We start from the raw sequence: 27,972 nt of genomic DNA on the forward strand, positions 1-27,972 counted from the left end.
ACTCTTCACTCTTCACTCTCGGTACCGGGGCAGCCGATTGCCGTATCTAAAGTCCGGGAAGGCGGGGTATTTCCCAGATGCCCCGCTGATGCCGGCCGCGAAAGCCGACGCTTTTGCAAAGCACCTCTCACCTATGATGTCGTGCTCCGAGAAAGCGATTGCAACTTGTTTGTCGGACATAACATATCGCCGAATGTGTGTTTTCCATGCTTAAAGCTGTTGCTCACTTTTTCTTTTTTCCCTTGCTTTGCTGGCTCACAAACCTCTCATAAAATTCCAACAGCAGAGAACAACAACAAAAATGTCACCTCTCATCACTTCCACGGGCAAGCCCCGCGTCATTCTCGGCTTGATGACCTTTGGCCCAGATGAGGAAACCGGCGCCAGAATAACCGACGTGGGGGAGTACAACCGCGTTCTGGACCTGCTGCAGAGCAGAGGTTATAACGAGGTCGACACAGCGAGGCTGTACATCGGGGGCAAGCAGGAAGCCTTCACTGCAGAGACGAACTGGCAACAAAGGGGGCTGACTCTGGCGACCAAGGTGGTGTACCCCAAGGATGGAGGAGAGAACACCAAGGAGAAAGTCCAGGAAAGCGTGGCCATCAGCTTGAAGGAGCTGAAGGCTGAGGCGGTGGATATCTTGTACTTGCATGCTGCTGTAAGTTGAGCTTGTAGATCGGGTGCCTGTCGGTGCATCATGCTGATCCAACGGACAGGACCGCTCCACTCCCTTTGCGGAAACACTCGAGGCCATCAACGAGCTTCACAAAGCCGGCAGGTTTGTCACCTTTGGCATCTCCAACTTTACCGCCTTCGAGGTTGCCGAGATTGTCCTTACGTGCAAGTACAACGGCTGGGTCAGGCCAACCTTGTACCAGGGCATGTACAACGCCATCACTCGCTCTCTGGAGCCCGAGCTGATCCCCGCGCTGAGACGCTACGGCCTCGATCTCGTGGTCTACAACCCCCTCGCCGGCGGTCTCTTTTCGGGCAAGATCAAGACCAAGGACTTTGTGCCTGCCGAGGGGAGGTTCAGCGACAGCACCACCACGATGGGCAAGATGTACCGCAACAGGTACTTCAAGGACTCCACCTTCCAGGCGCTCAAGATTGTGGAGGAGGCGGCGGAAAAGGCGGGCATCACGCTCATCGAGGCGGCGTTGAGGTGGGTGGTGCATCACTCGGCGTTGAACATCAAGGCCGGGAACGACGGGGTGATCATTGGGGTTAGCAGCTACGAGCAGCTGGATGGCAACTTGACGGATCTGGAGAAGGGACCGTTGCCGCAGGAGGTGGTGAAGGCGTTTGATGAGGCGTGGAAGGTGAACAAGGCTGATACGGTGAACTACTGGCACGGGGAGGTCAAGTATGGGTATGATACGAGGGAGGCGCTTTTTGGAGCTGGTGCTAAATAACTGGGTCACTACAAGCAACCCTTTCCGTATGCAGGGAAACTTTAAATCGACATCAGTTGTTTTGGCTGTTGTTCAGAGGTCCATAAGGGCACCATGGCTGGAGCTTATGACAACGACAGCTACGGCAAAGTCCAGCATTTTTATCGTAAAGGTAGCACTTGAGCACCTTGTCCACCCTCGGACTGCTGTCTTCCCAACGCAAATTAATCCGAAGACAGCACAAGTTCTAGCGGAATCTGAGCTCTCGCTCTGGCTACCAGATCAGGGATCCAGCTGTAGTGCACCCTGACAGAGCTCCGTTGGGTGGCAGTGCCCTCTTATTGGCCACCAAAGGTGTCACCACGTCCGAAATGTTGACAGCACGCACTCCTCAGCCCTACACATTGGCACCGTCATAGTTCATTGTTGGTCCCAATAAACAAGAAGTGGCGTTGAAGAAAGCCCAGCGCCAAGAGTGTGCCGCCTTTTGCACTGCCTCTTATTTCCATTGAACTGTACCCACAGAACGTGATGTCCAGTTGGGATCAACAGGGAGCACAACTTATAACCCCATTCAATCGTCCAGAACTTGGCAGCTATTTCCGAGCTTCAATTACATTCCCATTGTGTCTATTCTTTGCCCTATTGGACTTGCTTACCATCAACCACCAAAATGGCCTACCAACTACCCCCCTTACCGCAACCCATCGCGGTGTTCGACCAGTTTGTCGCTCGGCAAACCGAAACACTGGTCATCAAGGAGAAGTTACTCGACAGCTTTGACATCAAGACACACACAGGGCAACCTGTGCTTCGAGTTCAGGGTCAGCTGCTGTCTATGAGAGGACGAAAGACGGTCACGGATTTGGGGGGTGCTCATCTATTCGACATCGTCAAGGAGATGCTCCATATACACGCCACATTTGCTGCAAATAGTCAATCTGGGCAGAGGCTGTTGGAAGTGAAGAGTGGTTTTGCTTGTAAGTTTTGACCAAGAGTTGCTTGCTGTTCTGCTTCATCAGGTAAGGATCAAATGCTGACGGTTATGGGGTGATAATTAGTGGTCGGTTCCAAAGCTAGAGCAACATTTACAAACAGGCGAACTGGCCAGCCGGTCACTCTTTTTATGAAGGGCAACTGGTTTGACACGTCGGCGGATATTGTTGATGAGGCCACTGGCGCCGTGGTTGCGAGGATTGACCGCAAGTTGTTGAACATGAGGGAGGCGTTTCTTGGTCAGCAGACATACCACCTCACGGTTGCGCCAGGGGCTGATATGGCTGTTCTGGTCGCTATGTGCATTGCCCTTGATGAAAAGAACAATGAGGGACAGGGTGGGTTCTGCACGGTGATGTGATGGGGAAGATGAAGGAAGGTGGTGGTGGATTGGTTATATGCATTGCTACAGAATTTATACCCCCTTTTGTTTTCTTTCTTGTACCTGATTAGAACAAAACGCATCTGCCAACATCAGGAACCCATCTCATCTTTGCTGACCTAGTTACCTTGGGAAGTGTCAGCTTTGAACATGGGCACGAGCACTCACAACCCAGACAATGACATCACCCGGGGGGCTTACAGTCTGGAGCAGCACCACAGATTGCCACTGATCTCCAAGAATCGCTCAGACACTTTGTCATCGTGATGGAATATTAGCCCACAGCTTGCCATCACCAAGTCAACCGCCATGGTCTTTTTTAGAGCCAGCCACTCGATTCTGCCAGAGCTCGTGGGATGACCTGCTTTGACGCCTTCAAACCGCCACAATGTCAATACACGCAAGTCCACTCGAAGAAAGCCAGGACAGCGTTGCCCAGATACGACCGCCACCACCCAAGGCCGACAACTGGCGAGACGCAGTCTATTTTTCGACTATAATTCGGCACAGTTCCAAAATCTACGAGTTCTTTGGGATCTCGAGATCCTCAATATCATCGTCCCTAACTCCACCGGCCACTGTTTTCATGTCGGCTGCCCTCACACATCAGGACACCCCACAAAATGGAACTGGCACCACAACGAGCACAACCATGAGCGGCCTCCTCCCCATCCAGACCGGAAGCACCCCCACAACGCAAAGTTGGCAAAGCCCCAAAAGTGATACGGGAAGCTATCCTAGCTCGAATGGGCCTGTTGAGATCGCTAGAGGGCAACCGCCAGAAACCCAACGCCAGGAAACTGAGAGTCCAGTGCTTCCAAAGGTTAGGCGCCATGGCGTGTACGGGATGGACAGGTTCAAAAGTGGCTTCAAAGACGAACCAGATGAGCCCGGGCGAGCACAGGCTGGCGGCATTTTCCCGACTCGCACGATATCACGCACCCCGACAGCGACAAGCAGTAGACACGCTAGCATCACTCGACAGCGGTACACGTCTGATGCGACGCAGACGCTGGTGGATGTGGAAAAGACGGAAAGGGTGAGGGCAGAGTCTTTGAGGAGGCCGAGCCTTCATCGTCGGTGGGGGAGCCTTTTGCAGAGCGCTTCCCCTCTGTGGTACGGATTCCCAGATTGTGTGTGTTTGTTCTGGGAGAATGACGGCTAACTCTGTTTGATCTTTGACTTAGGTTTGCCACGCCAGCCTCCCTCGCGCTGCTGGCGATGATTATGCGCCTTCTTCCCAGGATATCGATCGACTTTCGAGGCCTCAGGACGACATCCGACGTTTTCTTCATGGGGGATTTGATCTTGTTTTCGATAGCCACTCCCTTGTTCCTCCTTCGAGTGGGGTTCTATCCCCGGCGAAATCTGTCGCTCCCGATCATTGAGCGCGATTCCCTTCAGTTTGCCTACCTTCCGCTCTGGGCGACTTCGTTCCTGGGTCTGGTCATGTTTGCGGGGTTTGTTGTCGCCGAGGGGAGAGTCCACCCGGCACGGGGGTGGGGCATAGCGGTGTATGTTTGCTGGTGGATAGGAATGGTGTGGGCTGTGGCGACAGGCTTTGCCATCCTCACGGTTCTCATGTCGAGCAGCAGCGTCAAATCCAAGACGGCGCACGGCAGGTTTGCGCCTCTGCTGGCCGTGTTGGGGGGTGTCACTGGCGTTGCGACTGGTGCGCTGATTGGGGCGGCGCTTTGTCTCCCTGGAGTCGGAGTGAGGCCGGAACAACACAGGATATTTGACGACAGGCTGGCTGAGCCGGTGATTTTCTTTTCGATTTGCGCCGTGGGGGCCGTGCTGGTTCTGACGATGATTGTCTACTCGGTTTTGATGCATGAGCTGCTGCTGGTGACCGGTTGGCCACCACCGGAGCTGACGACAGCCATATTCTTCTTCATAGGCCCTCTCGGCCAAGCAGGAGCTGCGTTGCTCTTCCTTGGGGACGCTGCTGGCAAGGTTGTTTTTCCGCCGCCAGCAAACTACGGCTCTGATTTAGGAGGCGTTGTTCCCACGGTAACGGATTCAGGGGTTAGTGGAGACGATGGCGTGGCGCCAGCAGGGGGCATAGCGATACAGCACAAACTGAGCCCGTCCCTGGCGACTTTGCCCTTGAACATGATAGGGTTGACATTCGCCTTGCTTCTGGCAGGAATGGCCATCACTTGGCTGGTACTTGCGTTTATCAACCTGCTTCACCGCATGTCCAGGCGCGAACTGTACTGGAATTCGAGCTGGAACGGCCTCGTTTTTAACATTGCCACCATCTCCATCACTTCGCTCTGGCTAAGCTTGTCGTTGGAGTCGCCATTCTTTCGCATTGCGACTTGTATCTTTCTGATACTCTCGCTGTTAACTCTACTGGGTAATCTGGTGTTTCTCGTGTGGTTGGCTATCAAGCGCGAGTATTGTGTTAGGTGATAGGGGAGCATGATGGTCTTGGATATCTTGTCGATATTAGTCGTCTCCGAATTAGTATACCTAGGTAGGTACTTACTATGACATTGAATCTGAGGTCACACTCAATCATGATTGGTTGCATCAAAAGCGGAAAAGATCAACTGGGGGTTATAGGCAACGGAACTCTTCCATTGTTTCTCACCTTGCGGGGCAATACCGAACAATTTCATCGTCACTGCAACCAAATTTATCATCATGAAACTCGCCGTCGCCGGATCAACAGGTTTCGTGGGGGCTGAGGTTATCCGTCAAGCCCTTTCCGATCCACAAATCACATCTCTTGTCGCGCTCGGCCGGCGCCCAGTTACCACTCCCCAGAACCTCGGACCAACTGCCGACGTCAGCAAGCTCAAATCGGTCATCATCGATGACTTTGGTGCGGATTACCCGGACAGTGTCAAAGCAGAGCTCTCCAACGCCGATGCGTGTATTTGGTATGTTCTTTGGGTAGGTCATGGATTCGTTGTCTTTCAAGCTAATAGACCCAGGACGATCGCCATCACGCCGGCGAAATCCAGGTCGTACCCCTGGGAGCAAACCGTCAAGGTCTGTCGCGACTACGCCATCAAGGGCATCGAGACAATCAGTCAACTGCCGCGCAACAATGCAAACGGCAAGCCCTTTCGGTTCGTGTACATTAGTGGGTACAACTGTGAGCGAGACCAGACAAAGAAGCCCATGTGGCCTCTGCGAGATTACCTGCTGATGCGTGTACGTTTGTCATCCTTTGGTTCAATTAGGTATTTACTAACATCACGTTAGGGGGATGCCGAGTCGCGCATTCTGGAGTTTGCACAAAAGTCCCATGGTGCCGTGGAAGTCCTTATTGCAAAGCCGGGCCTGATCATGGGGTATGGCAGCATTGTACCTGTCATCCAGCGAGTTTTGATGACGGCGGTTGGGATACCCAAGATTGCTGTTCAAGAGATAGCAGCTGGGTTGTTGGATCAAGTTGAGAATGGGTTTGAACGAGACACGTTGATGAGCGAAGATTTGTCGAGGATTGCCGCGAAGAAGAGGGGAAAAAAGTGATTTCTGGTGTACAGCTTCTCAGGGTATCAGATGCAAAACACATTTCATTTCATCCTTCAAAGATATTGCGGTGCAATTTTCTTCTGTCCATCTCAGAACTATTCACTCTGTTGAAAGCAAGCCCATATCCAAATTGGAAACCCTGAATGCCCTCAAAGCTTCTCTACCTCGGCCGATACGAAAAGAAAGCATCAAACTCATCTCCCAACCTTTATTCCCAACTCGTCGCGATCCTGGGGCGTGCTGTTCTACCTAAGAACGTAGGAATTAGATCCTGACGGACAAGCACAAGAGCCTATCAACTCCAGTTAGAGACCAAGGTTTATCTAAAGAATAAGATGGTTATGGAATGTGCTTACCGTAACACGATACCAATGGGTTGCGCCCACGCCCTATGTGTTGAAAGCAGTTTAGCTCGGGCCTTCTGGTTCCAGGCAACATCGTTGGGCACTTACTTCATTTCCCATGTACCCGTCAGCCTCTTCTTCCACTATCACAGAGTCGAAGCCGGATTCATCGAGGATACTGTCCCGATCAAGCATTAGATCTTTGAGAAAACGGGCCTGTGCCGAGTCTCTATTCTTCAGGGTAGTGAACGAGACATTGGCTTCGGTGTATTCATATTCCAGGATGTGATACACAGACTCCATGTATTGAGAGTCCAGCCATTTCTGAAGAGTAGAACCTCGTGTGTCACGTCCGAATACTAGCAGATGAACAATTGTGCGGCTTCGGACGTTTTGTTAACCTTGCGGCTGGCCACAGTGTGTGACTACCACGTCACCACCCTCATGCGCTGAAGGCAGGCAGATGACAATTGTGCCAAACATGCCGGGTATCTTTTCGGTGCTGTGAAGAAATCACTTATCAGCGACAACCCCCCCAAAAGATTATGAGCAGGTGATATCATGAGACTTCAGGTTACTCGATGTGTGGTTTGCAAAGGGCACCCTTCTCGTAGATGAGCATTTTGTAAAGTTCAGCTCTAATGGGTGCATCGATGCCCAGTTCCTTGCCGATCTCGGTACAGGTAACCTGGCCATTCTGTGTTCCGGAGCTCAAACTGCGTAGGGCCCAGATCCCGCGTGTTGCGAACCGTCGTATCAACCAGAGTCTCGTTTCCCTTGCCATACGGGCTTGCCGTGCGCACTTGATCAACTTGCCTGCCTGGGATTGAGACAGAAGCATTTTCACATGTCCAACATTACGGACGCAGATGCCAGCATGGGGTTGGGTCGGAAATTGGTCGAAAGTAACAAAGCATCCCGCTGGCTGGATGGTTTTGAGAGCAGCAGTTAGTTGTGCTTTCTGCGCTTCGTACTTGGGAGCGACAGGAGACGGGGGAGTGCCAGTGGGGTCCTGGGAGTCGAAGTGGTTGAAACTCGCCATTGTCGGATGTTGGAGTGATCAGGGGGTGTAGTTGAACGCGCTTGGCGATGGATTACTTGAGATTAAGTAGGTGGTGCTGTGGATTGATCTTTATGGGTAAAAGCGCGATGGTTGAAGTGCTCCTGAGCGCCATTGTTTGTTTTCATTGATGTTTCCAATAAACAAAGTCGTACAGTCAGGCAAACACAGTTGTTGCAATGTGGAACAAACTAGGGTTAGGAAATACCTTTGTATTGCATTGGGTTCAAGAAAGAGAGCAACAACATGCTTTCCAGGCTGGTTTCAGATTATCACTATTGCTTCTTCTCATGATCAGGACTGTCTAATCTCCCCCGCCAACGTTCACCTCACCGTTGATCCTTATCGAGCAGCAACATCTTGAATACGACCATCATCATCGACCCTAAACAACGCTAGTGCCATAGCATCCGAAAACATTGACCCAGGAGGCCGCTTGACGCTCAACATTCTCGTCAAGTTGATGGCGGGGTCTGGTGACACTGGGCTGACAGCGATTGGACCCGGTGACCTCGAACGCTTAGCAGGAGATTGATATCTGTCTCCATTGCCACCCATACAAGGCACATCCAGATTCTGGGACAGATTTGGATGTCTCCAGCGGTCATTAGAACTCATTGATGAGACAGGCGATGGCAGCACCCTCTCTTTCACGGCACTTCGCCTGCTCAAAGTGCCTGCAGATCGCTGCACGCTACCACTGGAATTGGTGATCCCCAGGCCGCCGTTCATGCTCAGACCTTCCATCTGGGCAGCCATATTCCCCATCTCACCCGGGGGCGACAGTGACCGCTGTGGGCTGAGGTCCCTCCCCCTCATTGGCGATTTCGATCTTTGTGCGTTCATCCTCATATTCTCGTACAAGTTTGCCGGTCCGGGGGAGGCTCCTCGAGAGGCGTCCTTCTTTCGACTATCTCTGTCCAGCAACTTCCAAACGCTTTCGAGCCAGGCGACTTTCTCCATGGGTTTAGTCGAGCGAATGGGGAGAACCTCGGCGCCTGTCATTTCGCGAGTCGGCCAGGGGAAACTGACAGCCATCTCACGAAGGGTCTGGCTGTGAAGCTGCCGAAGAACGATGCGGATCTGTGGTTCGATGTTTGCCTCGGGAGGGAAGTGCCAGTCGCGACGTTGCTCAAGACGGCTAGCAATCTGTACCATGGCTCCTACCAACCTGCAGTATAATGTTAGCAATCTCGGTCAAACGACCAGGGGAGCCAGGATTCTTACCACTCAATAGCAACCTCGTCAGGAACAGACCTGGCCTTGTCCAACAGCCAACCCAACATCTCGGGCGAACCTGACAGATTCAGGATAGGGATACTCCGCTTGTCGTGTTCCCGATTCTGGAGTTTCATGATGAAGTCGTTGTACTCCTTCATGGCCTTCAGCTCCAAGCCAGCAAATTTGCCACCTCTCAGCGCATGGCAAATTTCATCACCAAGAGCGATACCAGCCTTGATGCCGCTGTTCAACCCACGACCTGGCCAAAAGTGCACAGTCATGGCTGCGTCGCCTGCTACAGCAACAAGAGCGTGAGGCCTTGTGACTGATGACGAGTCTGACAGCGGCAACATATGGACGCCTTCTCTCACCGCTTGGACCACGATGGGAATCCGCACCACGTTGATCACCTCGCTCTCCTTGAACCCGAACAGCTTGAGTCCATCCTCAATCGCTTTCCACAACGGCGAGTTTCGGTCCTCTGAAGGGGCAAACACCCTGCCCTCATCGAAGCCCTCGGGGATGCTTCCATCAGGTCTTCTCAGACAAGCCGGACGGCCAAAGTGAATCGGTTGTCCGTCGACGCTGACCATCTTGTGCCACTCCTCCTCGGTCAGTTGCATGTTGAGGTAGCCTCTCCCGTCATGATCGCTAGCGTTGAGCAAATACCTCGTCTGTCCCAACGTCAAAAACATATTCAGGGGTTGGCTCCACGGAAGCCCATTTCTTGCGCCCCTGTCAAAGGCCAAGCCCAGAGCATAACTCTTTCCCCTTTCTGTCTCGTACCCATCAAAATAACTCTTTCTAACCCAGGACGCCGCGCCATCGGTACCTAACAGCACGTGGAAATCACCGCACTTCCCAGCTGCCAGCTCCTCCCTAGTAACACCCTCCGCATGCAAGTGAATCAACCCGGAAAACGCCTCCGTCTGGCAATGCTTGAGAAACCGATCCTCCACCTTTCTGATTTGGATATTGGCGCTCCCTGGCCAGACTCTTTCCGGCCTGCCCGCGAACAGAGCCTCATACGACCTTGGCGACAGAAGATTGGTGACGGTGTCCTGCAGTGTCACGACCTGGTCTCTTCTCTTGGCCGTGGCAGGGTAGTCAACCTTTCCTTCGGGGGTGATGATCCATCTCCTTTCCCAGACGTGGACTTCGACTTTGCCCCTGCCGCGCTCGGCGAGGGATATCGCGGATGCTAGGCCGGTGGGTCCGCCGCCGATGATGCACACCTTGAGTCGACCGGAAGGGTACAGCATCCTGATCAGCTCTCCGGGCGGCAGCGGGGAGAGGTTTCTCTGAAGGGCGGGGTCGAAAAAGAAATCTAGCACGGCTCGGGCACGGTCTGTGTACGGGTTCTCGGGCACGCGAGCTTTGAGGAGCATGTACCGGACGGCTTGGAGCAGCGGGGTGACGGTAAAGGACGCATGGCGGTTGCGGTAGAGCAGAGTCTGGACGGCATAGGCGAGAGCGGGAACGGTCCTGTTGTAAGAAGGGTCGGCAAGGATAGCTCTCAGCTTTTCGATGGCGGTAGTGTCGCCACTCATTGAGACGATTCGGAGGAGGAAGATGCGGGCTCGGTCAATATCCGACCGGGAGACATCTTCAGCTCCCCAGGCATCTTGGTACACTTTGGGGAACAGAATGGCGTCTTCCTCTTGAGGGTTTGCACCGTTGCTGGAGGGGCTACCGCTCGTTTCGGCTAGTGGGGTGGAAGAAGGTGTGAGTTGAACAGAGGGAGGCGGTGATGAGAAGGGTGAAGAAGAAAAGCTCGCGCTGAGGCGGTCTCGCAACCTGGTACCGCTTGGGGGGGCCAGAGTCTTCCCTCCTCCCAACATCCTGGCTGTTGACTGGTGTTTGCGTTTGGCGCGAGCTGCAAAAAAGGGCTGACCGTATTCGACCGAGGATAAAGAGGATCGAGGTGGTTGCTTTGGAACAGGATCTGTTGATGATGTTAATAATCGACTTGAGAACGTGGTTGGCATCTTTGACGGTATTCCTTCTGCTGTTGTTCTTCAAGAGCACAATGTTGCTGAAAGAAACAGCTAGATGAGAAGAACAACTTACAGGGAGTAAGTCTTGTTGGCTTGGGAGTCTTAACTACGTATTTCACGATGTCTGTTGGGCTTGAAGCATCAACAACTGGTTCATCGGGCTGGGATTAAATAGCGTCGTGGTGCCTGAAAATGCCAGAACAAATCAACACGCAGCGTGGCACGACCCAGAAGAGATGCTGTGGGTAAGGTGTCAACGACAAACAAAGCGCAGCAACAAAGCGGTAATCGTGTGATTTTCCACCACGGTTTGCGGCGTCCCAGAAAGACGGGGGAGCAGGCCTTATTATGGGCCCCTTGGTTGGATCTAGGTAGGTATGGCAACCATCGGGGACAAAGAAACATGCTGGGCTTCGCCTCAAACCCACCCATGTCCCAGCATCTGCAATGGATGGTTGGTCCCGGGCGGCAGTGAACCTCGCCAACCACCTTGGCGAGTATTGAGCCTTCCGGCTACACAGTGGCATCAATGCCGTGGATCAACGAGCATCTGACCGCCAAGCACCTGTCTCGATGCGAAGGTGGACATCGTTGTTGGGTTCGCAAGTCCGACGTAATTTGTGTGCGGCGTCAAGCATCGAGAAGTGGTTATCTAAAGATAAGATCAGGTGGGTAGCATCCAAAAGCTGGATGCACAGTCGAATGGTGGCGTCGACCAGTCATATAAGTGCGGCTTGCATTTGGCTGCGTGTTTGCCATGTCGGTGCAGTTCACCGCAAGACCTAACTGGATTTGATATTTGATAGGCGTTGATGGCTTTTGCCCGGGCTTTCTCGGGGAGGCAGGAAGGTTACAACCAAGAGGGCAGCTGTTATGCTTGATGTCGAGATGGACTTGGCTTGAAAAGCGTTTTACCGCTTGAATGGTCATTTTTAGGTGCTGACCGTGCTCGGCTGACAACTGATGTAAAAAGGATAGGTATATCGGATAACCATCCTGTTGGCGAAATCCCTATTTTGGTGGTCTTGAATGGTCAACACAGGCGTTGACTCACCGGATGCATCAAGTACCGCGCCTATTTGCTACCACAAAGCAGGGGGCTGTTGTGGAGCCATGTTCTGGACCAGCGCTTAAATGTTCTAAATTTACTTGCGACCCCGCCTTCCCACAATATCTTCAAGCTACCTTCCAGATCTCATCGAGCTACCAGCGACAGGCTTGTCGCTCTCCTCGAGTTCAAGACTCCATGGCTCTTTCTCAACATTTTAACCATTGTCAAAGAGGACGGCATCCCTACTACAATGACATGGGACACGACAAGAAACTCTCACTAGACAGATTGCTTGATTTAACATGCTGATAAATGATTTCTTTATTTTTTAGGTCTGTAACTACACCCCATTTTCCATTTCCCCATCCCTACCACCGTCCAATCTAACACCTGGCTGTCTGAATGGCATACACAGTGGTGCACCCGATGTTGTTGCACGCGTTGGGATCAGAGCAAGGGAACGAAATGGCCGCCGTGGGAAGAGGACCGTCACATCCGCAAGGACGGGTCAGAACGGACGTGGTGGTGCACTGAGGGACGAAGCAGCTTCTGCACGCCGTGGCCGTCTGGGTGATCGTCGGGCAGGCCGCACCACACGGCTTGGTGAGAGTCGAAGTCGAGGTTTGCGTCACGGTGGCGGTGATGGTTTGCTTGACGGTCGATACAGCAGTGGTGGCGCTTGTGATGGTGCGGGTGGCAGTTGCCGTCGTGGTGCTGACAGTGGTGATGGTGCGGACGACAGTAACACTGACGGTGGAAGCTGGAGGAGCGGGAAGGGTGAGTGTTGACGTCGCTGTCGCTGTTGTGGTCTTGACATCGGTCTCGGTCTTGGTGACAGTAGCCGTCACAGTCTGTGTTTCTGTTGGAAGACCAGGCCGACCAGTCCTGACGGTGGATGGTGTCAGGGTAATTTGGCCGAGAATGCCGCTATGTTGTGGTTAGCAACGGGTACAGTACAGTACTCAAAGGCTTGAGGGGTGGAAGCCTACCTGGCGGCGAGACCGAGGACAAGAACAACGTTGGAAAGCATTGTGAGTGACGGGAAAAAGAAGAGATTGGTGGGTATCTCGAGACTTGCTTATCCTCACCTCACGATGCCACGCTTCCCAAGACTCTTTATAGTTCGTGCAAACAACAAGACTGCAGGCCGTCAAGCTGGGGTATGGAAGCGGACATCTTGGCAATGGTAAACAAGCTGACTTGACATATTGAATTATATTTCACGGAGCATCCGCATTCAGTCAACAAGGCACTCTTGTTTCTATAATGAGGTACACAGGGAGCACTAAACGAGCCGGTATAACCTGGTCGTTGGGTTCTTGTTTATTTTCTGGTCTGCTTTTTGTGTAGAGTTTGGTCCAGATCGCACCTAGAAGGGAGGTTGAACCAATCGCATTTACTGCTCTGGGGTAAGCTGTTGTATGCCGTCTATATTGCCGTTGCAACGACGACGCTGGTTTTGGGCGAACCCTCTGCCAATACAATTAAGCGGTCAATATACCCGCTCCCGTTTCCAGGAACCACAACAGCGATTTAATCTTTAAGGTTGCTATAAATACTAATGTGACGAGGAGTTGCACCTTCCTGCAATCTACTGCCCGGAAGGGTCCGCGATACCGAGAAAATTCACACTTTGAGACTATCAGTTGGCTGGATAGATGCAACAACATGCTTTCCCGGAAAATCGGCATCTCTTTCCGGCAACTAATTCCATTAACGTGGGCTTATTAGTCACTCAAGATAGCTACCTTGTCTTAGACAAATTCCCCAGTCGCAAGGAGAACTTTGCCTTTATTCTCTGGTAAACTCAAGTCATGAGAGGAGGGGCGCTGCCATGCCATGTACGGTTGGCCAGCCATAATCAACCTCTGCCGCATCTCAGACTCTCTCGGTTCCATGACACCAGAACAGTCAACCAATGGGGGGTCGGGCAGTTCCGGCCATTCAACAGGGTTTCGGGCCACCTCTTCTGTCTCCGGATCCTCCTCGGCAGCTTTACGGCGTTCGACCCATGCCTTGAGGACCCGGAGAAACTCGAAGACATCGGCGTCGAGATTCACTTCTGGGTCCTTTTCCCAGAGATCGGCAGCTAGAAGTTGGACTCCATCTATCTCATACGGGCTCTCACCGTCGAATACGTCGCCGAGACTTCGTGTGATAACGTCGAACATGGCAACGACGACGAGGTCAACATCGCTGATTTCTGGCTTCTCGCCAAGAGGAAACGCTGAGTTGAAGTCGAAGAGCAAAATGTTATCAGTTCTCTCGTCAATGAGGAGGTTCCATGACAAGACATCGCCGTGGACCACTCCCAATTCAAGATTCAAGAAGTCGACTGTCTATTAGGAAAATGTAAATGTCAGTATCGACGGGTCCATATCCCTGAGCAGGGCCAGACTAACCTCTATCAGCTGGTGCAAGTATTTCAATTTGAATAGCCGTGTCTTGGAATCGTCGAGAGTGCCACCTGGTATGAAGTCGGTGGTAAAACCAACGATCTTCTCAACACCCTTGACTGTCTCGGTGACGAGGCGATCAAACGACACAATGTTCGGGTGAGTACCGCGAGCGTGCATGCCAATGATGCAGTTGACTTCCTCCCAAAAGGCCCCAATGTTGTTTTCGTAGACAAGATACTTGAAAGTCGCCTCTTTCGTATGACCTTCGGGGATATCGTAGGCTACGCGGTCGACCTGAAGTCCGAGTCGGTCCAGCTCAACAAGGTCGGAACGGCGGACTGAGGGTAGGGCCGGGGGGAACTGGTCCCTTGTCCAATAGCACGGAATCATGGTATAATCCTCTTCGACTTCGGAGCCTTGATCGATGAGTTCATTGCCGTCAGGGCTGACCTGGATCCAGACCGAATCCGATCGTATGGCTCCACTGTCGACAAATTTCGCCATGCTTTTGAATACGACATCCTCATCACTGGTATCCTCGTTCATGTATAATTTGATAGCGCGCCGCTGGTCAAAGTCGAAAACCAAGGCATATTGGCCTCTCGGTGTCCAGCTGGACTTGCTCAAAGTGAACCGCTGGTCTAGATCGCAATGCTCGAAGAAGGTCATGGCGCTTCCCGTAGGCAACCTGATATTGAGGGATGGGTAAGATATGTAGCGTGCGAGTATCTAGCGATGAAGTTGACGGTGGATTGTTGGGTGTCTAAAAAGAGAGGCTTTGCGGCTCATATGTGATTGTTGAAGTAGGTAGGTAAGCATGTGTGCACTGGAGGCTATTTTTAGCACGGCACATGACCTTGTAGCCTCGGACAATTCACTTGATTATGACCAAACATACCTCCTACACCTTGGACTGTCCAACAATCCTGGATATCTATCATCACGGCGGCGTTTGATGACTGAATGGGGCTAAATTGGACTTTTTTTCGAGTTGGCTGGTGGCCGCCTCACACCGCAGAAACACAGGAAAAGCTCAACAACTGCATCACAGCGCCGTATCGCCTTGTTTTGAATACTCGGACGTTTGGATACATGCTCATAAAGCTGTGAGTGCGAGTACCTATTTATGTATTGTCTAGGTAATGTTAAAAGCGAAGGGGACTCAAGTCGGCTCTTGTTCACTATGGAAAGTGTTCTCCATGGGGATAAGGTACCTACATTGCCCTGTTTCAACACACCTCTTGAAACTTTCCCGTCAGAGAGGTCTTTTAATCCGCGCCAGATTATTATTCTGGTCACCAAGAATGGATGAGCGGCGAAGACCGCAAGGCCAACTTCAACACCGGCTTTCTTGTTTCAACCTGTGGTCATCGGCGATACGTGCTCACCTTCGTACGGGCAACCAACGGTTTTAGACTGTCAGCCCGTAGAGAGAATTCATCTTGTTAAGGTAGTTGCTGGCTTGAATGATGCGCTCTTAGTGTTGAAAGCAGCTATATATATGGTGCAAAACTCCCTCTGAAGTTGTTTCTATTTTTACAAGCTTCAATTCATATCAGTTCAGTTTTCTTTTGTATACCTAACTACCGCTTTATACACCAAGTTTCTACCTACTCCAGCAAACAATATCCTCAAATCAGCCCCTTCCACCTCCAGAATCCCTTGCCATGGCTGCTAATATCACACCGGCGGAAGCCCGAGCACGGGATGACTTTCACCAGATGATGGGAAATACTTTCCAATCATGTGCCGTCGCTACCGAGCCTCCTTATCAAATTGTCGGCGACAGTGTCAGAGACCCCACATGCAACTGCTTCGGATGGGCTGTTTGGAATTCAGACTGGGAAGACCCCACTGACACTTACACCCTCCGTGGGCGTATCAATGCCCAATCATGGGCCCAGCTGGAAGAAGATTGCAAGAGCCCTGCCTACCCCCCGTGTTCCTGTTTGCTAACCGAGCTTTAGTTGACAAGCGCAAGTTTTACGAGCTTCCATTGAATACCCCTCGCCAAGTCGGCGACGTTGAGGTAAATATCATAGCCCCTCTCAACAATATGCTGCGTACGAAGAAACTGATTTGGCATTGCCTTTGCAACAGGTGTACAAAGCACCGCACTACACTGGACCGACGCATGCTCACAAGATCCTGGACCCGGCCAACAATATATGCGCCTCCAAGCAGGAAGACTGGGCAGCAATCACACATGACGGCGCGCTTCTCACTTCCCATTTCCCTGGTGACAACCGCAGATTCAAGTATGGCGATATTACAAAACTGTACCGCCGGGACGAGGCGAAACATAATGAAAGATGTAAGGCTACCTACCTATCTAGGTAGTATCTTGGGTCTTGATATGAGAAAAGGCAAAAGATGAAGTCAAATTTTAGCTGGCTAACAACATGCGCCACTAGGGACCCGAACTTCCCGATCCAATCGCAAGATTAGAAAAATGGATTCCGAGAAGACCAAGTCGGGCAAGACACAAGAAAAGAAGAGGCCGGCCGGCGCACTGAAGAAGGATAGCGGTACCAAGAGGACCAAGACAGCGCCCGCAACTGCTAAACAAGTAAAGGCGGATATTGCCACAGCGCGAAGCCACCTGCTCAAGAAGTTTGCTTTGTGGAAAAGCCACAGCCCTCCTAGTAAGGCGGCTTCTACTCCGGCAAAGGGCACGAAGGGCGCCGCCCCTGTGAAGGGTGCGACTCCCGGAAAGACTGCTACCCCTGGTCAAACTGCTACGCCCGGCAAGACTCCTACTCCCGGCAAGACTCCTACTCCTACTCCCGGCAAGACTCCTACTCCTGCTCCCGGCAAGACTCCTACTTCTACTCCCGGCAAGACTTCTACTCCTACTCCCGGCAAGACTGCCACTCCTACTCCCGGCAAAACTCCTACTCCCGGCAAGACTGCCACTCCTACTCCCGGCAAGACTGCCACTCCTACTCCCGGCAAGACTGCCACTCCTACTCCCGGCAAGACTGCCACTCCCAACAAGACCACTTTGCCATCCAGACCGGCTGCGAGAAAATAAGCAAAGAAGTCCTGCCTTGCTTTGGAGTTAACGAACAAGTGAGATTTCTTTTTCTTTTGTTGGAGTCTACAGTGAGTAGCGGAAGCCTACCCACGGTCAGGAGGTTTAAGGATGAGCGAATATATAGAGGATAATTCTGAATAGACGTAAAAGGAGTTTTGGGTTTTATTGGGATGCACCCCTGGAGGGTGGAACTGGCTGGTCCAATATAATTGTTTTTCTTGAAAAGGTGTTCCACTCTTTCTTTGCTTCCTAGGCATCACTCCACTCTCATTGACGTTAGACCTTCATGTTCTCGAAAGGCAAAGCAGTGTGGCCGAATTATCAACTGTGGGATCGGTAGATTAGCCCTGAAAATACATCCCACTTCAGTCATCAGCAACCACCTGGCTGAACTCAATCCAAAGGCTTCCTGCCATAAACGACATAGCTGTAAAAACACATCAGATTAGCGCCTTTTGAAGCCCGTTGAGCTTGGGTGGGTAAGTACTCACAAAGGATAATACGCCCTCACCTCACCACTCTTCAACTCGGCCACCGCCTTCTCCGTTAGCTCCTGGAGACCAGCCTCGTCCAACCCCGCAGCCCTCAAATAAGCCGGCATTCCCTTTCGGATGAATGTCTGAATCGAGACACTCCCCATCTCTCCAATCTCCCTATCCCTCTCATTCTCATGCCATCCCGTCGTCGGCAAGCCCGGCTCCGCCAGCCGCTCCTCCACATCCACAAATCCAATCTCCTGAAGCCACTTCTTGTAGTTTTTGGACTTGGTCATGCTGATACCAGCCTTGAGGGAACCCTGGTTGAACAGATCAACAATCTTTTCAAACGACGTGCCCGAGGCGGAGCCGTCTGGGGAGTGGATCTCGACGCAGAGGTCTTGAATCTCGACGTAGCCTCCGGGGGCGAGGTTCTCGTAGACGGATCGGAAGACCTGCGTGGGCTGGGTGAAGCAGCTGAGGATCATGCGGAAGTGGACAAAGTCGAATTTGGTGTCCGGGGCGAAGGTCCAGGGGCCGTCTTGGGCGTCAATGTTGCTTTGAAAGGTGCAGTTGGAGGGGACGGGAGTGATGGCGGGGGTGATGCTGTCGATGTCTATGCCGGTGACGCGGGCAGCTGGGTGTTGTTTTGCTGGAAGCAAGTTGGTAGTTAGATAGCATGGTCTTTTGACTGGATCAAGTCAAGGGGGCCTTGCCGAAATGGATTGCCCATATTCCAGTGCCTGTGCAAACGTCAAGCACATTCTGGGGCTCGTTGATTGGTGCCCAGGCGAGGTTCCCGTCCAGAAGTTTGGTGATCAAAATGTATTGATTATCTGAAACCTGTCATATCAGCTGATTGATCGACCAGCTGGTTCTTCGACGACTGTAGCTGTCTTACCGAGGCGTTCCTTTTCCTGCTTATCATTTGGCAACAGATACTCTCCATTTACATGTCAGCCCACCAGTTGAAAATGATCAATGAGGACAACATACTTTTGGGGTCTTGAAATGTTCGTCCATCGCTCGTTGGGTCAGACGCGGATGCGCTCTGCTGTCCAGTCCCGGTTGTGGTCATTTTGGATGGAGATGTCGAAGCTCGGGAATACACAATGATGTTACTTTCAGTGGAAAGTCCAGAGTCTGAATCAAGACATCAGTGCTGTTGAGGAGAACCTCGGATTTATATGGGAACAAAGCTCCCGAATATCGGACTGCAAGTCACTCTTTATGGGGATGTGATATAGAACGCATGCACAGTGACGAATCCTACCCGCCATTCTCAATAAAAGGGATTATCAATGCGAACATAACTCGTAGCAAGCTCTTGTGGTTAGGTTGCAGTGTGGCGTAGTCTGGACCATTCATAGCGAGGTTGTTCATCCACTGCTTCGCATATATTGACACGAATGAAGCTGATACACGATCAAAGATGTCTGTGTGCCACTGCATTAGTTCCATGCATGCTCTAACTTCCCCGACTGCGATTGACGTCAAAAACTTACGTGAGGAGACAGTAAAATATGGAGCCAAGCAGTAGCTCATACCAAACCTCGTCACTCAGATACCTTACCCTGAGATTGAGAAATCTAGCTAACCAGTCGTGAATAATTACAGCTTCACCCTTCCACCCTCCAGTTCCTTCCACTGTGTCTCCCCAAATGGCTCATATGTGTCCCCCTTCAACCAAAAGAGAGCATCGCCCTGAACCTTGCTCGGGTTGACACTCTGTTGCCTTAAATGATGCTTCTGTTGCTTATTCGTGCCTGTTGTCTGCTCACCAACGCCCTTGACCACTCTCAGGAACAGAGGCACCGCATAACGGGGTAGCTTTTCCCGCGCATGTTTGGCCAAGCTAGCCATCAGCTCACGGCTCAGATTTGGACTGTCAAAGGCAATGGCTGCACAACCTGCTCGACCGTCGTGGTTCGGTAGTTGGACACCATAGACGTTGGATTCCAGAACATTGGGATGAAGTCCCATCGCCTGTGATACCTCGGCGGTGGACACATTTTCACTCTTCCAACGGAAAGTATCGCCGATACGGTCGGAGAAGAAGATCATGCCATCCGAGTCCCAGCGGAGCACGTCTCCAGACCGAAACCTGTGGTCATATTGGTCAATACCATGTAAACAAAAAGCATCAGGGGGCTCAGGGACTCACCATGCGTCCCCCTTTTTAAAGACGTCCCTCATGATCTTGGAGTTTGTCGCCTTCTGGTTGCCAAAATATCCCTGGAATCTCTTGTTGACGTCGTCAGCAGGCAAGCTGACCAAGAACTCGCCCACATCGCCGCTCTTCACGCGCTGGCAGAATCCAGTCTGGGGATCTCGCCAGGGCTCCTCTGTCTCATCGTCAATCTTGACAATGGCTGAACGAAGCCCGAGGAAGAGCGTGGAAAGGGCACCATATCGGCCGATGGCGCCTTTGCCAAACGCATTACGGCTCAGGTTCCAAAGCCCTAGCGCTCCTTCAGTTGCCGCATAGAACTCATAAATTGTCTAGCGGCCTGTCAGCTGGTTGTTGGCATCTGGGAGAACTCAAGAGAACTTACATCTATAGCAAACCTCTCCTTGAACTTATCCCAGACATCTGGCCGAAGTCCGTTACCGAAGGCGACTCGGACATGGTGCTTCTTGTCCAGGTTCTCTCCAGTAACGGGGTCGATCTCCGGTGGAGCAACCGTCAGGTATCGGCATGTCTCGCCCACATACTGGATAATGGTAGACTTGGTCTCGCGCACCTCTTTCCAGAACGTCTTTGTAGAAAACTTCCTGCCGATGGAGAGCGTTGTTCCAGTAAACAAGACGCTGCAGACACCCAGACACGAGGCAGAGCTGTGATAGAGAGGCATGCACTATGACTTGGGTTAGTACAGTGGGCCAAGTCTACAGAAAAAGAGAGAAGTGGGTGCCTTACCGTGTAGAAGACGTCGTCCTTCTTCATCCCAGTACCCTTGGAACACAGTCCGATGGCGGTAAAGATCTTGGCCCAACTGACCACAGCAGGCTTGGGCATGCCTGTCGTCCCACTGGTGTAGATCAGGATAGCCATGGCGACATAGTCGTCTTCCTTCCTCAGCTCATCATCGCCTCTCGTCCCCCGTACCCTCTGAACCTCCCGTTGAACATCATCTCCCGTAACGATAAACTCCATGGCCGCCATCTTCTCTCTTACATCGTCCGTCAGCGCATCAGCCACATGAGGATCAACCAACGCCAGCCTTGCTGTACTCTCCTTCAAGCAATGTGTCAAAGCCTGATCCCGCAGGTTGTAGTTGATGAAAGCCGGCTTCGCCCCGACACTCCAGATGGAAAACCACAGAATCATGAACATGGCCGAGTTCTGGTAGTTCAAGACGACAACATCCCCCTTCTTGACTCCCTTCACCTCCCGAAGCCAGGTGCCCCACTGCAAAACATTGTCATATGTCTCCTTGTAAGTCCACGATCGGCCTTCAAAGAGCATGAACGGGCGGTTGGCAGACGAGGTGTCGAGTGCCTGCTTCTCGAGAACGTAGAAAAAGTTGATCTTTCCGGACCGGACGGCCTTGATGATGTTGATGACGGATGAACCGGCAATGCGGGCAAAAAGGAGATCGTGGGAGAGCGAGAGACGGGCGTTGAGGTAGGCCGAGCCTGCCGCCACACCTGCCGCGGTGAGAGCGAGAGAGGCCATTTTGTTTGCTATTCCCGATGATAGGTAATGAGAGGAATCCAAAATTTGGCATGGTATAAAACGGCGAAAAGTTCAACAGCTACATCTTGACAGTGATCTACAGCAATGTATACAATTAAAATGTTCTGGACTGTCCATGCTGCTATACCAGTTTAGGCAACGCGGACCCCTTTGGAACCCTTGTTTGTCGATGCCAAAGGTGAGGGGAAGCTGACAAGCTGAGAAGATACCGAGGCATCTTGTGGTCGTATGTAGTAGAGTGTGTAAGCGACAGGTATTCGACCACTTGCCCCAGGAGGGAAAGGTACGCGAGGATGTGGGGAAAGTTGGAGAGCTTCGACACGCGCCCGCGTTCATGCTCTGGAGAAAAGTTATTCGAGGCGCGACATGGCTTTGTTCTTCGTTGAAGGGTCCCACTTCCCCGCAAAACACCGTCTTGCTTGGCGGGTTCGCTACTCCGTTCCCCCCAGACTCTGGGCATGTGTAGGTGGGGAACTCGGCGGTTTTGCAGCGCTAACCAGTTTCTCTGATAACGGTGATGATAGCAGACAGCATCTTCAAAACGGTGAGTCCAGTTCACATGGAACTAACCACTATCACCTGCCTCGGTTTTGCTTTTATGTACGACAGGAATCAGCACACAGACGACCAATCATCGGTCGTAATAGACACACGGCGCTTCTTTCGTAACGAAAAACAAGTCGACGTTCTTATAAACCTCGAACTGACAAAACGAACCCGACCTGAACTCTATGTGTACGCCGTTGACGCCTATATATCTAAACCGTTGAGACCAATACCTACCGCATTAACTCACTAGGTATACGTCCTGCTGCTCGATCCACCTGTCCACGTCGACCCAGTCATGGTCACCAAGTCTCGCCTTGGTTTGTTGTAGTAAACCCTCCTGGACGACCGCTCAGTCCGTCTCGAACGGCTGTAGCTTGAGTAATAGTTCCTTCGTCGCGAAGGCCTGACAGTTCGTACCAATGCACGAAGCATTGGCACTGATGCGGCCATGATGGTGACTGCTGCCTCGGCATTACCCCATATCACGAGTGTGACCCCGTCGTCTATCGACACGTCAATCTTCCCCTTCCAACGCCTTGGGACAAGAGGGAACTTACGTGGAAAATCACGACCTCCCAGCTCGGGCAGTGACGAACACTTGATGAAAGCTGACGCGGCAGCACTGCAATCAATACCTAGGCGTCAGTTCATGTCGACTCGAGAATGGAGATAGGGAACCTACAAAACACCCATACTCATCGCCAACGCCACGCCAATCTTCTCTCTTGTCTGCATCTGCAAGTTCATGATAATCTTCCAGGGAATAATAGCCAGAACCAGATCCATCACACCAGAGTAAGCTGAAACACAGCGTCAGTACCAGACAGTTCTTCAAGACCGACCGGCCAAGAAGACATACCACTAGCAAAGATTCCATAAGTGATAACCACATTCGGGCTCCAACAAGTCCCTCTCATGAACGGATGCCACGCCTTCTCCAGCGGCGTGCACCCAACCCAAAACAGCATGGCCGACACGCCAAACAGCATGTTCATGCTCACAATGGCAAACCAGATAAACACCCTGGTCTTGCCGTGTATGCCATCGTGGATCATGAGAAGCGAGATGGCAAACGAGGTCTTGGACCAGGCTTGGCTGCAGATGGCGAGCGTGACGGTGATCTGCCCGATGAGGAACATGTCGTTGAGGTTTCGAAAGGGGATTTGCCAGACGTGCTTGCCGTAGCCGAGGTCGATGGCCATGTTGGTCGTGATGGTTGAGCCTAGCAAGGCCAACTACAGTCAGCATTGTCAGCATATCAGCAGCAGGCATGAAGAGGAAGATTGGACCGTACCCAAGCGCCAATGGCAAACCAATCATCAGTATGAAGCCTTCGATGCCGTATAAACTTGCAATAGATCCTCAAAAGCAAGAACATCAGCGAAGCACCGCACAACACCCACACCGACACCCGAGTGGTGAGCCCGAGGTCATCATATCGCAGTTTTCCCGGCCCAAAGAAGAAACCTGGAAATCCTGTCCCGTTTCTTGACCTTGTCGATGTGCTGATATCGTTGTCATTGGTTGAAAAGAACGGGAACGTTGCGTTGCTTGTTGAAAGGTCGTCCATGGCCAAGTTCCAGCTTGTATCATAATCCAAAGTAGTCGACGTTCAACAGTGAAGAGGTGATAAGATGGGACGAAATAGAGGACAGCTGCATCCTGACATGACGGGCAACATCAGAGGAAAAAGCGGGGAGACACGAAATGAAATGAGTATAACGAGCTTCAGACCAAGTGAACACAGACCGCAGAGATACCGGCGATCAGACAAAGTATGAGAAAGGGCCATCGAGATAATGCGCAGGTCGACTTGGCGAGAACAGAAGCATACCACTCGGTAGTTGGGATAGGGTGTTGGTCGATCAAGCCTTGCAACATGCAGGTACCGATGGTGAAACGTATGCGGGGGATGTCAAGCACCAACGTTCCCAAAACCCAGAATAGGAAGAGTGTGTCGATCACACAATATGGGGCAAAGGAAACAGAAGAAGCCGGATGCCAATGCTTCTCGAAAGAAGAATGAGATTGACATGCAACCTCAAAGTTAAGTCCCGAAAGGTCGAGACCGGTCTGCTAGGGTGTTTTGGTTTCGTTTTACCATTACTGTCCTGTTTTCAGCAGAGGTGATGAAGTTCAATCATTTTCTCCATTGACCTACTTACTCCTATACTCTTATTCATCACGCCCATCCGTCAAACCATCCATCCATCCATCCATTTCGCATTCGTCCTTTGAATCGCAGCTGGGTATAACTATTGCTTCGCTTCTCCTCCCCCCTCCTCCTCTTGTAGCTCTTATAACGAGTTGCAAATGGTGTAAAAGGAAAAGCAGTGGTAGAACTGAAGAAAAAGGAGAGAAAACAAGGCTAGCTAGAAACCCCCCTTTTGTTGTTGGGCATTACAAAAAATGATACAAGGAGAGCGCGAGAGAGTATTTGCAGTGAACCGACCGAAAACCAAAACGCGCAACACACAAAAAAGCCAGATTATGACACACATGACCGCTCATGTCGTTCCCTCCCGATACAAGTGCAGCTCCTTCAACATCCCCAGGCTCTCATGGGGTGTCGCCTTTTGACAAGATACCATGGCCTCATTAATTGAGCTGATGTCCGCATGTTGGCGTAAGCCGTCATATACTTCTGAATGGTCCGTACTCTCTTCGGGGTCAGGGGGTGGGAAGAAGGCTGAGCCGGGCCATGTCGAGATCACATCAGCACCCCTCTCTGGGCCTGATCCGTACAGCTTCATCTCCGCGTCGAATAAGGCTCATTTCCCGCCATACTTGGGCATCTTCTTGATATTATCCGATAACCAACCGAAGCCCTCGGTCAAGCCCTCGCCATCGATGGCAATGGCAGGCTGCACGAACCAGAGCTTGTCCTTGAGTTTGGCGAGCTGGAGCTTCTCGGTAACTTCATTAGGTTTCATGGCTGTTTTCCGCGTCAGTTATCGTCGTCGGGTGCCCTAGGGGGAAGCGGCCAACACATACCACCGTCAACATCCTGCTTGTTGGCAAACACCAGGAGCAAACAATCCGCCATTTCACGATCGTTAATAATGCGATGGAGTTCTGTCCTCGCCTCGTCGATACGAGCGTGATCTGACGAGTCTACCACGAACACCAGACCCTGGGTACCTGTTCTCTGATCATCAGCACGTCTTTCCCATCTCGCTAGCTAGCTGTTTGGCGCAACGTACCGCTGTAGTAATGCCTCCACAAAGGCCTAATCTTGTCCTGGCCACCAACGTCCCACATATTGAACTTGATGTTTTTGTAGGTAAAGGTCTCCACGTTGAAGCCGACTGTGGGGATGGTGGTCATGGTCTGGTTGAGCTTGAGCTTGTAGAGAATGGTGGTCTTGCCAGCGGCATCGAGACCCAGCATGAGAATGCGCACTTCCTTGGACCCGAACAGTTTGCCAAAAAGGCTCGACATGGAAAAGGCGGCGCCCATGTTTGCGGTCTACTTTCGTGATACTTGCGCGCTTGGGAGGTGTGTGATATCGGCCGTGAGCGTCGCGTGGGTGTCGGTTTCGATATGTCGCGTCTGGTGTTGATAATTTGAGGTAAGAGACGCGCAAACGGCTTGACAGTAGTGGGGTGAGACGGAGTGGTTGTTGTTTTTGTTGATGTTGTTGTTGTTGTTGTTGTTGTTGTTGTTGTTGTCGCTGTTGTTCTTGTTATGGCGGATGCCAGATGAGACAGGCCGAGGGGATTCGTGGAGAGGGAGACTTGATGATGGGCGATACGGTGCTGGCGGGTCTGAATCGCGAAAGCGGAAATTGGGAAAATTAATTACTTTTAGATCGGGGCCAGGGATGGTTAGCACTGTTGCAACGACAGCGGATATGGCCGACAAGCATACAAACAACGGTGTTAGGGGTCAAGAGTAACGGCGATGGTGGTGGCTGTTGGGAACCTAAACAAACTGAGGTGCTTCACAAGATCGAGAACCTACCTCAGGCTCAACACCGACACCAACACTGAGGATGATCCCCTGACAGGGAAGGCAGCACCTGCAGCTTCGAAACTTTGATGCTCCAAAAGTCCAGAGGCCAGCCAACCCAAAATTTACGGCCCCTGAAACAACCAGCCAATCACTGCGCTGGCGCCCAACCATTAGCGGCCCGTGCATTCGGTTGCAAACGCTGAAAGTGTGGGGCCCTGAACCCATGTCAACGGTCAACGAGGTATCATCTTCCATTATCTATCAGATGCAGAACTTGTCAACTACCTTAGGTATTTTGATATTGTAGAAGAGAGAGCGGCATCTTCTCTCCTACAGTCAGTTTCGAAAATCCACCACAAATCGGCGGTCCACCAGTTGCAACGTCACGCTGTTCTCCTCGCCCTCAAATCTCAAGCTTACTTTTCCAGTCGACGCTTCCGCGCCCATGACCTCAGCCTTGTAAAACATGGTGCTATCTGGATAGAGCGCCAACACTGTCTTTCCCTTCTCCAGCTCGGGAAGATCAGCCCCAGGTGGGGGGAGGGGGATCATACTGCTGGCACTAGTGCGATATTCAACCCTCTGGTCTGGTGGGAGGTCCGGATCAGCATCCTGCACCTTGTATCGTCGTGACTTGCCCTCGCCTAGAACTTGCTGCACCTTTCCCAACATCCACTCGGTGCTGTCCGCACTGGTGGTTGGTTTGGGCTTGAACACCACATCCTGTCCTCGTAGAAACACATTGCGTGCTCGCTGCAGCGCCGTTCCAGTTCCCAAGCCGCCATCAGGGGGAACGCTATCCGCCTTGCCTGGCGTGTCACGATCTCCTCGTGGGGGAACACTATCCCGGTTGGCAGACCTGTCGCTCCCTCCAACGCTCCCACCCAGCTTCCGGGTATGGTTGCCAGCCGGAGACGGAACCGGCGAGTCTCCAGCTCCATCAAATTCATAGACAGATCCTGGATCTTTGTCGCGGTCCTTCTCCCTCTCTCTCTCACGTTCCCTCTCCTTTTCACGCTCCCTTTCCTTTTCTCTTTGGCCCAAACCTCTCGCAGAGCTTGATCTGGCCCCACTAGAAAGCAATCCGCTGGGTCGTTCCCTGCCCCCTAAGCTCGACGTCCCGGCAGACTGGGACTCGGCGTCCTCCTTAGCCTTCACTAAGGCCCGCAGAATGGTGACGGTTTCGATGAGAGAATCAATCTGCTGCTTCGACACGTCGGCGCCCTTAACGCCACTGCGGAGCAGGGCATCCAGCTTGGCCTCTTCAGCGCCGATATCAATGGAACTGCTGTCTTTGGATGACTTGGATTTCGAAATGTACTTCTCCTGGGCTAGAATTCCTCTGAGTTCATCGTTGCTATTGTTGACTCCTTCAATCATGGTGCGCAACTCCTCTTTGATGTTTGACCAGATGGCGGCCTCTTCACCTTGGGTGCTGCCGCTGTTCCGGTTCGGCCCACGCGAGTTCCGGTTCCGAGAAGACATGCTGCGTTGATTGCGTTTCTGTGAGAATTACGATTGTGAATGATGCTGTTATGTATGTGCTACGTTCTCACCAGAAAGATCAGCTACTACTCAATATAGGGGTTCTGCCAAGCCTACATATTAGTCGGAAGCGTCGTCGGCCCTGGCGTCTATAAAATCTCTCTGGGTTCAGCCTCCTGGTTGGTTTGATGTCATCAGTTTGCTGGTTTGTTCCAACCTGCCACACAATGTAGAATGTACGTAAGTGTGCTACTGTCTCATGAGTCAAAGATAGCAAGAAGTTGGTCATCAAATCGTGATGGTCGTGGAGCAAACACGGAGGAGTATGTCAAATGGTGGAATAAGACGAGGCATCAACCGGCCAGAGAACAAGGTCGCGACCATGTCCGGTGGCAGAATGAGCCATCGCGTTTGGGCGGTGAGAGAGCTGTC

The 27,972-nt window shown here is 51.9% G+C and overlaps 16 protein-coding genes across 16 annotated transcripts; 5 read left to right on the plus strand and 11 right to left on the minus strand.

The window, feature by feature from the left end:
- Window positions 1-301: 301 nt before the first annotated feature.
- Window positions 302-1,418, plus strand: QC762_214080 (uncharacterized protein; the record flags this gene model as incomplete). The annotated part of the gene is made up of 2 exons (XM_062888294.1): window positions 302-661; window positions 720-1,418. 2 exons carry the CDS (start codon window positions 302-304, stop codon window positions 1,416-1,418), a joined length of 1,059 nt encoding a protein of 352 aa, XP_062746484.1.
- Window positions 1,419-2,070: 652 nt separating this feature from the next.
- On the plus strand, window positions 2,071-2,754 carry QC762_214070 (uncharacterized protein; the record flags this gene model as incomplete). Its single annotated transcript, XM_062888293.1, has 2 exons — window positions 2,071-2,377; window positions 2,459-2,754. The coding sequence occupies 2 exons, from the start codon at window positions 2,071-2,073 to the stop codon at window positions 2,752-2,754; spliced, it is 603 nt and encodes a 200-aa protein (XP_062746485.1).
- A 409-nt stretch (window positions 2,755-3,163) lies between these two features.
- Window positions 3,164-5,193, plus strand: QC762_214060 (uncharacterized protein; the record flags this gene model as incomplete). Its single annotated transcript, XM_062888292.1, has 2 exons — window positions 3,164-3,891; window positions 3,963-5,193. 2 exons carry the CDS (start codon window positions 3,164-3,166, stop codon window positions 5,191-5,193), a joined length of 1,959 nt encoding a protein of 652 aa, XP_062746486.1.
- Window positions 5,194-5,427: 234 nt separating this feature from the next.
- On the plus strand, window positions 5,428-6,322 carry QC762_214050 (uncharacterized protein; the record flags this gene model as incomplete). Its single annotated transcript, XM_062888291.1, has 3 exons — window positions 5,428-5,666; window positions 5,721-5,943; window positions 5,995-6,322. 3 exons carry the CDS (start codon window positions 5,428-5,430, stop codon window positions 6,262-6,264), a joined length of 732 nt encoding a protein of 243 aa, XP_062746487.1. The 3' UTR covers window positions 6,265-6,322.
- Window positions 6,323-7,185: 863 nt separating this feature from the next.
- Window positions 7,186-7,653, minus strand: QC762_214040 (uncharacterized protein; the record flags this gene model as incomplete). The annotated part of the gene is made up of 2 exons (XM_062888290.1): window positions 7,186-7,431; window positions 7,477-7,653. The coding sequence occupies 2 exons, from the start codon at window positions 7,651-7,653 to the stop codon at window positions 7,186-7,188; spliced, it is 423 nt and encodes a 140-aa protein (XP_062746488.1).
- Window positions 7,654-7,825: 172 nt separating this feature from the next.
- QC762_214030 (uncharacterized protein) lies at window positions 7,826-11,897 on the minus strand. The gene is made up of 3 exons (XM_062888289.1): window positions 10,963-11,897; window positions 8,899-10,837; window positions 7,826-8,842 (listed from the first exon to the last, which is right to left on the minus strand). Exons 2-3 carry the CDS (start codon window positions 10,731-10,733, stop codon window positions 8,014-8,016), a joined length of 2,664 nt encoding a protein of 887 aa, XP_062746489.1. The 5' UTR covers window positions 10,734-10,837; window positions 10,963-11,897; the 3' UTR covers window positions 7,826-8,013.
- Window positions 11,898-12,218: 321 nt separating this feature from the next.
- On the minus strand, window positions 12,219-12,970 carry QC762_214020 (uncharacterized protein; the record flags this gene model as incomplete). The annotated part of the gene is made up of 2 exons (XM_062888288.1): window positions 12,219-12,867; window positions 12,930-12,970. The coding sequence occupies 2 exons, from the start codon at window positions 12,968-12,970 to the stop codon at window positions 12,324-12,326; spliced, it is 585 nt and encodes a 194-aa protein (XP_062746490.1). The 3' UTR covers window positions 12,219-12,323.
- Window positions 12,971-13,694: 724 nt separating this feature from the next.
- QC762_214010 (uncharacterized protein) lies at window positions 13,695-15,137 on the minus strand (the record flags this gene model as incomplete). The annotated part of the gene is made up of 2 exons (XM_062888287.1): window positions 14,343-15,137; window positions 13,695-14,279 (listed from the first exon to the last, which is right to left on the minus strand). The coding sequence occupies exons 1-2, from the start codon at window positions 15,006-15,008 to the stop codon at window positions 13,695-13,697; spliced, it is 1,251 nt and encodes a 416-aa protein (XP_062746491.1). The 5' UTR covers window positions 15,009-15,137.
- Window positions 15,138-16,233: 1,096 nt separating this feature from the next.
- On the plus strand, window positions 16,234-17,373 carry QC762_214005 (uncharacterized protein; the record flags this gene model as incomplete). Its single annotated transcript, XM_062888286.1, is given in 5 exon segments — window positions 16,234-16,368; window positions 16,440-16,653; window positions 16,754-17,050; window positions 17,069-17,176; window positions 17,243-17,373. 5 exon segments carry the CDS (start codon window positions 16,234-16,236, stop codon window positions 17,371-17,373), a joined length of 885 nt encoding a protein of 294 aa, XP_062746492.1.
- A 131-nt stretch (window positions 17,374-17,504) lies between these two features.
- On the minus strand, window positions 17,505-18,930 carry QC762_214000 (uncharacterized protein; the record flags this gene model as incomplete). Its single annotated transcript, XM_062888285.1, has 4 exons — window positions 17,505-17,803; window positions 17,868-18,504; window positions 18,754-18,795; window positions 18,849-18,930. The coding sequence occupies 4 exons, from the start codon at window positions 18,928-18,930 to the stop codon at window positions 17,770-17,772; spliced, it is 795 nt and encodes a 264-aa protein (XP_062746493.1). The 3' UTR covers window positions 17,505-17,769.
- Window positions 18,931-19,121: 191 nt separating this feature from the next.
- QC762_0046700 (uncharacterized protein) lies at window positions 19,122-19,397 on the minus strand (the record flags this gene model as incomplete). The annotated part of the gene is made up of 2 exons (XM_062883429.1): window positions 19,122-19,288; window positions 19,358-19,397. The coding sequence occupies 2 exons, from the start codon at window positions 19,395-19,397 to the stop codon at window positions 19,122-19,124; spliced, it is 207 nt and encodes a 68-aa protein (XP_062746494.1).
- Window positions 19,398-19,463: 66 nt separating this feature from the next.
- Window positions 19,464-21,926, minus strand: FAT1_1 (long-chain fatty acid transporter fat1; the record flags this gene model as incomplete). The annotated part of the gene is made up of 4 exons (XM_062888284.1): window positions 20,773-21,926; window positions 20,408-20,710; window positions 20,017-20,354; window positions 19,464-19,956 (listed from the first exon to the last, which is right to left on the minus strand). The coding sequence occupies exons 1-4, from the start codon at window positions 21,529-21,531 to the stop codon at window positions 19,464-19,466; spliced, it is 1,893 nt and encodes a 630-aa protein (XP_062746495.1). The 5' UTR covers window positions 21,532-21,926.
- A 284-nt stretch (window positions 21,927-22,210) lies between these two features.
- Window positions 22,211-23,303, minus strand: QC762_213980 (uncharacterized protein; the record flags this gene model as incomplete). The annotated part of the gene is made up of 3 exons (XM_062888283.1): window positions 22,211-22,604; window positions 22,784-22,901; window positions 22,961-23,303. 3 exons carry the CDS (start codon window positions 23,301-23,303, stop codon window positions 22,574-22,576), a joined length of 492 nt encoding a protein of 163 aa, XP_062746496.1. The 3' UTR covers window positions 22,211-22,573.
- Window positions 23,304-24,872: 1,569 nt separating this feature from the next.
- On the minus strand, window positions 24,873-25,560 carry ARF51F (ADP-ribosylation factor 6; the record flags this gene model as incomplete). The annotated part of the gene is made up of 3 exons (XM_062888282.1): window positions 24,873-25,036; window positions 25,096-25,242; window positions 25,305-25,560. 3 exons carry the CDS (start codon window positions 25,558-25,560, stop codon window positions 24,873-24,875), a joined length of 567 nt encoding a protein of 188 aa, XP_062746497.1.
- Window positions 25,561-25,569: 9 nt separating this feature from the next.
- Window positions 25,570-26,310, minus strand: QC762_0046740 (uncharacterized protein; the record flags this gene model as incomplete). Its single annotated transcript, XM_062883430.1, has 2 exons — window positions 25,570-25,782; window positions 26,065-26,310. 2 exons carry the CDS (start codon window positions 26,308-26,310, stop codon window positions 25,570-25,572), a joined length of 459 nt encoding a protein of 152 aa, XP_062746498.1.
- An 81-nt stretch (window positions 26,311-26,391) lies between these two features.
- On the minus strand, window positions 26,392-27,540 carry QC762_213960 (uncharacterized protein; the record flags this gene model as incomplete). The annotated part of the gene is made up of 1 exon (XM_062888281.1): window positions 26,392-27,540. The coding sequence occupies one exon, from the start codon at window positions 27,538-27,540 to the stop codon at window positions 26,392-26,394; it is 1,149 nt and encodes a 382-aa protein (XP_062746499.1).
- Window positions 27,541-27,972: the final 432 nt, after the last annotated feature.

The sequence above is a fragment of the Podospora pseudocomata genome (genome assembly GCF_035222375.1).
Source record: "Podospora pseudocomata strain CBS 415.72m chromosome 2 map unlocalized CBS415.72m_2.2, whole genome shotgun sequence".
Classification (NCBI taxonomy): Eukaryota; Fungi; Ascomycota; class Sordariomycetes; order Sordariales; family Podosporaceae; genus Podospora; species Podospora pseudocomata.